The 6870-nt window shown below is 46.9% G+C and overlaps 1 protein-coding gene across 16 annotated transcripts in view; it reads right to left on the bottom strand.

Moving 5' to 3' along the window:
• Positions 1 to 2277: 2277 nt before the first annotated feature.
• VPS33B (VPS33B late endosome and lysosome associated) overlaps positions 2278 to 6870 on the bottom strand; it is a 38343-nt gene continuing 33750 nt past the window's right edge. For 15 of the 16 annotated variants that reach the window (XM_078326787.1, XM_078326788.1, XM_078326792.1 and 12 more), the window contains 3 exons: positions 6478 to 6553; positions 6255 to 6371; positions 5274 to 5609 (listed from right to left, as the gene is read on the bottom strand). In XM_078326787.1, coding sequence (XP_078182913.1) covers positions 5530 to 5609; positions 6255 to 6371; positions 6478 to 6553 — 273 coding nt within the window. In that variant the 3' untranslated portion in view covers positions 5274 to 5529. Of the gene's footprint in view, positions 2439 to 5273; positions 5610 to 6254; positions 6372 to 6477; positions 6554 to 6870 lie in introns of those variants that run through there. The other variant, XM_035303839.3, reaches the window with a different exon arrangement.

The following is a 6870-nucleotide window of genomic DNA, read 5'->3' as shown; positions in this document are numbered from 1 at the left end:
CCGCCCTCGGACCGTAGCTCGCGAGGTCGCCGTCGGGGCGGGGCCTCGTGAGTCCAGCCAGGAAAGCGTCGGAGCGGCGGCGGGGGATTACGTCACTGTCTGTGCGTGGTGGGGCGTGGCTGCAGCCCCAAGGGACTCCCCTCCCGAGCCAGCTACGTCGTCCGAGCACCGCCCCGCCCCGCCCCGCGCCGTTTGGATTCGATGGGCGCGGGCGCCGAGGGAGTTCAGAGCGCAGCGGCCGCCTGGCTTCTCTGAGTTCGGGCTGCCGGGAACCGGCGCGGGGGTGAATAGGAAAGTTAGCGCCTAATTTCCCTCGCTCATCCAGGAAGCGAACCTTGGAACTGATCTTTGGTGCGAATCTTCTCCAGATGTAGAAAGCCATACACTAAAGGGGAAGGGAAGAAACATTGAGCCCTGATCACGGGCCTGGAACCTTTCAACACTAGTTATCCCGTTTAAACTCCATAATCCTGTATGGCAAGTATTGTCGCCATTGCAGAGGAGGATACTAAAAAAGATTTGAATGACTTGCCCAAGTCACGTGGTTGGTGAATAAATGCCGATCACCTAGGTGTGGTTTTCTTTCAAATTAGACGAGTTTTTATATTGTTACATGAAAATTTTAAAGCTCATTAAGTACTTTTGTAGCCTCCTTTCCTCGATGAACATGTTACATCCCTAAATACTTACATATCACATTTTTTCCCCAGTGATTCATGGTGGCATAATATCCTGGTGTGTAGATACCTCGCCCATTCTGCTATTGATAGTTACATCATAATCTAAAACTGCGCTGAATATCTTCAAACATAAATCTTTGCATCCTGCATTTTCGTACGGCTGATTCCTAGAGGTGTAATTACTGAATGCTCCCTTAATTATTTGCCTTCCACACCAAGCCTCACTGGAAAAGCACCCTCCTTTTGTTACCCTCAGCCGGGCTGAATCCTATTGTACTTTTAAACATCTTTGCTCGGTGTGTAGATAAAATAATAACAATGGCATTTCCTTGTTTGGCACTTGATTATAACTGAAATTGCACATTTTCATGTTTATTGGCCAACTGTAACTTAGGTGAATCCTCTTCCTATGCCTTTTCCCTAAAGGTAAGGGATACTTATTTGCTTCACCTTCAGAACCATGTTTTTCTTACTGTCAGAAAAATTTCATTGGTGCTTTCAATGCTCTTTTTATTTTATTCATTTTTTTATTGAGATGGAGTCTTGCTCTGTCACCCAGGATGAAGTGCATGGCCTAATCTTGGCTCACTGCAACCTCACTTGAAGCCACCTGGCTTCAAGCCATTCTTGTGCCTCAGCTTCCTGAGTAGCTGGGACTACAGGATCCCACCACCATGCCCAGATAATTTTTTTGTATTTTTTAGAAGAGATGGGGTTTTGCCATGTTGGCCAGGCTGGATTCGAACTCCTGACCTCAGGTGATCTGCTCTCCTCAGCCTCCCAAAGTGCTGGGATTATAGTTGTGAGCCACCATGCCCGGCCTCAATATTGTTTTTAACTTGTCAGCAGCATGCCACACATTCCCAGCACCAGAATAGTGGACAGCAGGCACCACTTTTTTTTTTTTCTTTTATCCCCCACCCCTTTTTCTTTTTTTTTTTCTTTTGAGATGGAATCTTGCTCTCTTACCCAGGCTGGAGTGTACTGGCATGATCTCAGCTCACTGCAACTTCCACCTTCCTGGTTCAAGCAATTCCCCTGCCTCAGCCTCCTTAGTAGCTGGGATTACAGGTGTGCATCACCATGCCTGGCTAATTTTTTTTGCATTTTTAGTAGAGATGGGATTTCACTATGTTGGTCAGGCTGGTCTTGAACTCTTGACCTCATGATCTGCCCATCTCAGCTTCCCAATGTGCTGGGATTATAGATGTGAGGCACTGCAACCAGCCAGCCACTTTTTTTTTTTTTGAGATGGGGTCTCGCAGTGTCGCACAGGCTGTAATGCAGTGTTGCGATCTCGGCTCACTGCAATCTCCGCCTCATGGGTTCCAGCAATTGTCCTGCCTCAGCCTCCCGAGTAGCTGGGACTATAGATGTGTGCCAACATGCCCAGCTAATTTTTTTGTATTTTTGTTTTTAGTAGAGATGGGGTTTCACCATGTTGGCCAGGATAGCCTCTATCTCCTGACCTCATGATCTGCCCGCCTCGACCTCCCAAAGTGCTGGGATTACAGGAGTGGGCCACTGTGCCCGGCCAGTGGCCAGCCACTTTCTACAAGTACTTGCATTCTGTTGATTAACATTGACACCACTAATAGAGTGGATGATAAAATTTACTTTCACCCTTTGTTAACAGGAGAGTTTTTCAGAAAGCTTCGCAGATTTGTGATCTTCATACTTGTTCTTCTAGCCAGCATTGTTAAGTATCCGGAGATAAGCCAATTTTTCTATCTTGTCTTTCACACTGAGGTGCTGGAACTAACAAAGTCATAGAACTGATGCAAAGATATCCATTCAGAGCATAAACTCAGCATGTAAAACACTGTGCAATATGTGTTTATAATGTATGACCTTAGTGTGGGCAATGTGGCAAAACCCTGTCTCTATAAAAAATATAAAAATTAGCCAGGGGTGGTGGTATGAGCCTGTAGTACCAGCTACTTGGAAGGCTGAAGCGGGAGGATCACTTGAATCCAGGAAGTCAAGGTGCAGTGAGGCATGATCATACCACTGCACTCCAGCCTGGATGACAGAGCAAGACCCTGTCTCAAAAAAAAAAAAAAAAAAAAAAAATCCTATGACAGGGTCATATCTCTACTGGAGGAAAGTACAATGCTTTGCCACTGTTTACTTAAATCTGTTTCTGATGCCACCTATTCTTTCTGGGGACCAACTGCCCTGTTGGCAGTGCCTTTGATCTTGCACACTAGCTTGACATAACACTCAAAATTCTAGCTAGATGCTTGAGGAATGCCTTTTCCTTGGAACATATTCTTATACAGAATTATCATTTTTATTTATTTATTTTTTGGAGACAGAGTCTTGCTCTGTTGCCCAGGCTAGAGTCTAGTGATGCAATCTCAGCTCACTGCAACCTCCACTTCCTGGGTTCAAGCGATTCTCCCACCTGAGCCTCCTGAGTAACTGGGACTACAGGTGCGTGCCACCACACCTGGCTAATTTTTGTATTTTTAGTGGAGACAGGGTTTTACCATGTTGGCCTGGCTGGTCTCAAACTCAAGTGATACTCGGCTTCCCAAAGTGCTGGGATTACAGACGTGAGCCACTATGCCAGGGCCAGAATTATCATAATTCTATAGGAAGAATACTTTTGATGATCCAGTAACTCAGGTTTTGATTTTCTTTCTTCCTTTAGTAAGTGGCAGCACTGTGGAATGGGGAACAGATGGGAGGATGAGCAGCTGGGAGAGACACTCTTGCAAAAACCCAGGCAAGAGACAATAAACTCTGTCCTAGGGATGGTGAGGAGAAGATGAACTAGAGGCATTTAGAAATGAGAACCAGTAGGACAAGTGAACCAGCTGAAGGTGGGGCACAGAAAGAAAAAATCTGAGGCCGGGCATGGTGGCTCACGCCTGTAATCCCAGCACTTTGGGAGGCCGAGGTGGGTGGATCACGAGGTCAGGAGATCGAGACCACCCTGGTCAACTTGGTGAAACCCCGTCTCTACTAAAAATACAAAAAATTAGCTGGGCATGATGGTGCGTGCCTGTAATCCCAGCTACTAAGGAGGCTGAGGCAGGAGAATTGCCAGAACCCAGGAGACGGAGGTTGCAGTGAGCCGAGATCGCGCCATTGCACTCCAGCCTGGGTAACAAGAGCGAAATTCCGTCTCAAAAATAAAATAAAATAAAAAACAACATAAAAAAAAAAAGAAAGAAAAAATCTGAGGTCAAGGATACAACTTTTTGCTCATTTGAACAAACTTTGGGAATGAGGGAAGAAGAGCAGATTAAAGGATTCAAGTAGGGCTTCCACTCATGAGTTTATTTTGTACATGCTGAGTTTGAAGTACCTGTGGAATGACCAGGTAGGAAATACTTGCAAGGAGCTCAGGAGTGAGAAAGAAAGTGAGATCTGGAAATGGATTACAGCAAAGGGCAGAGAGAGCAAATGGGATGAGCAACGACCTAGGAGATTGTGGGAGGACAAATAAAGAGTATTATGGAAGCTGAGTAAGACAATTTCAAGGAAAAGGTAGTCATCAGTGAGATCAAGTTGGAAGAGGCCTGAAAAGAGGCCACTAATACAGGTGGTTATAATTCCTTCTCTTTTTTTTTGGAGATAGGGTCACAGCTTGCTGCAGCCTTGACCTCCTGGGCTCAAGGGATCCTCCCACCTCAGCCTCTCCAGTAGCTGGGAATACAAGTGTGTGTCACCACACTCAGCTAATTTTTTTTTTTTTTTTTTTTTTTTGGTTTGTGTCTTGCTCTGTCACCCAGGCTGGAGTGCAGTGGCACAACCTTAGCTGACTACAACCTCCACCTCCCAGGTTCAAGTGATTCTCCTGCCTCAGCCTCCCAAGTAATTAGGATCACAGACATGAGCCACCATGCCCAGCTAATTTTTATATTTTTGGTAGAGATGAGGTTTCACCATGTTGGCCAGGCTGATCTCGAGCTCCTGACCTCAGGCGATCCACCCTTCCCAGCCTCCCAAAATCCTGGGATTATGGGCGTGAGCCACTGCGCCTGGCCAGCTATTTTTTTTATTTTCTATAGAGATGCAATCTTGCCATGTTATTCAGGCTGGTCTCAAACTTCATGGTTCAAGCATTCCTCTTGTCTCGGCCTCCAAAAGTGCAGTGGTTACAGACATGAGCCACAGCACCCGGGCCTATATTTCATAACTTTTAAAAGGTAAAGAGAGAGAGAAAAAAGCTACTAGCATCAGCAATGAGGAGGGTGCTGGTACATTTATAGGAGCATTGTTTGCTGCTGCCTGAAATGGCTCTAATAGGACACAATCTTTCATTCTGCAATATGAAACAAAATGCTTAAAATTAAACTGGCTCCTTAAGTTAAAACAATAAAGTCATTTTCTCAAATATGTAATGAATTACAACATTTTAGAACTGGAAAGGTGCTTGCTGGTCACCTCACCCATCCTCCTCATTTTATGGTTGAGGAAACTCAGGAACAGCATTTGAGTGATTTTTACAGAGAAGAACCAGAGCAGCCTGCAGCCACTACCAGAGTCCAGACCAAGAAGCATATGGTATCTGTACAAGGCCCCACGGGGCTTTCACTAATAAAGATGGAGGTGCGTGTCTAGAACCCCAAACACATTACATCTGAGAGCAGAGGCTTTATTTACAAGGATATTCAAACAGGATTTAGCAAAGGCTACCTCTCCCTGCTTGTTATCTTAGCAGCATGGGTTGTACTTCATGAACAGAAAAGAGAACTGTCCTGAGAGCAGGAAGTGAACTCTCTTCTTAGATATGTTCTCTAAATCCCAACGTGTTCCATACTCCCCACTTGGTTATAGCCTCCATCCCACTGGGGAATGTGTCCAGAGAAGATGTCAACACTGGCCGGGAAAAACATCAGGCTTTCACCTCACTCATGGCCTCCATCAGGCGAGCACTGTTTGTGACTGCTGTCGTCAGGAAAATGAACCTGTAGCCTAAGGAGGCAAATGCAGCAGCAAAAGAGACAGCGCAGATCTTAGGCCCCCGTGGTAATCATGCAGCCCCTCCAGTTCCACAGTCCCCATGGGATCAGAGCACCAGTTTATAGACAGAGACATGAGTGCCAAACTCCTAGGCACCACTGCTTTCTATGCCTAGGATAACTGGCTCCCTGCTATGGCAGCCCACAGTAAGGCTATGGCAAGCTGTACCCCAAGGCCAGGAAAAAAATAATCCTGTGCAGGACTGTGTGTGTGTGTGTGTGTGTGTGTGTGTGTGTGTGTGTGTGTGTCTGTGTGTTGAGATGGAGTCTCACTCTGTTGCCCATGCTGGAGTGCAGTGGCACGATCCTGGCTTATTACAACCTCTGCCTCCCAGGTTCAAGCAATTCTCCTGCCTCAGCCTCCCGAGTAGCTGGGATTACAGGCGCCCACCACCAAACCTGGCTAATTTTTGTAATTTTAGTACAGATAGGGTTTCACCATGTTGGTCAAGCTGGTCTAAAAATCCGGACCTCAGGTGATCCACCAGCCTCGGCCTCCCAGAGTGCTGAAATTACAGGTGTGAGCCACCGCACCCAGCCGACACTTTGTTGGCCAGATACAATGCAGGCCAATTCTCACCTTTGTGCTCTCTCTTACCTTTCTCTCTGCCCAGGAAGCGGAGGGCTGAGATCTCAGAGAATGTGCACCCGCCCAAGAACACCACCAAGATGAGGCGCAGGGACTCACTGGAAGCCTTGTCTTCCTTGGTCATGTCTGTGAGGATCAGACCAGATTCAGCTCCTCCCTGACATGCTAGTCCTGAGTGGTTCCTCCAGCCCACCTCTCACTGCCAGCCTACCCCACTGCTGATGCCACGTACCTGTGAATGCAAAGTCACCACAGTTGAGCAGCCGTACCACCTCATCAAGGCCCTGCCAGCTTCGCCGCTCCAGCACCTGGGAAGGTGTAAGCACTGTTTCAAGGCTGCAGACAGTGTCATGCTTAGGAAAGGAAGGGTACAGCAGCCAGACTGTCATGTTTCTTGCTCATTACTCAAGTAGCAAAAAGTTGAGACAGGGCCAGGTATGGTGGCTCACACCTGTAAACCCAACATTTTAGGTGGTCAAGGTGGGGGGATCGCCTGAGGTGGGTTCGAGACCAGCCTGGCCAACATATAGTTTGCCCAATCTATATGAAACCCCATCTCTACTAAAAAATACAAAAATTAGCTGAGTGCACTGTAGTCCTGGCTACTTGGGAAGCTGAGGCAGGA

The sequence above is a fragment of the Callithrix jacchus genome, chromosome 6, assembly GCF_049354715.1.
Source record: "Callithrix jacchus isolate 240 chromosome 6, calJac240_pri, whole genome shotgun sequence".
NCBI classification, from domain to species: domain Eukaryota; kingdom Metazoa; phylum Chordata; class Mammalia; order Primates; family Cebidae; genus Callithrix; species Callithrix jacchus.
This window is presented reverse-complemented; position numbering and strand designations above follow the sequence as displayed.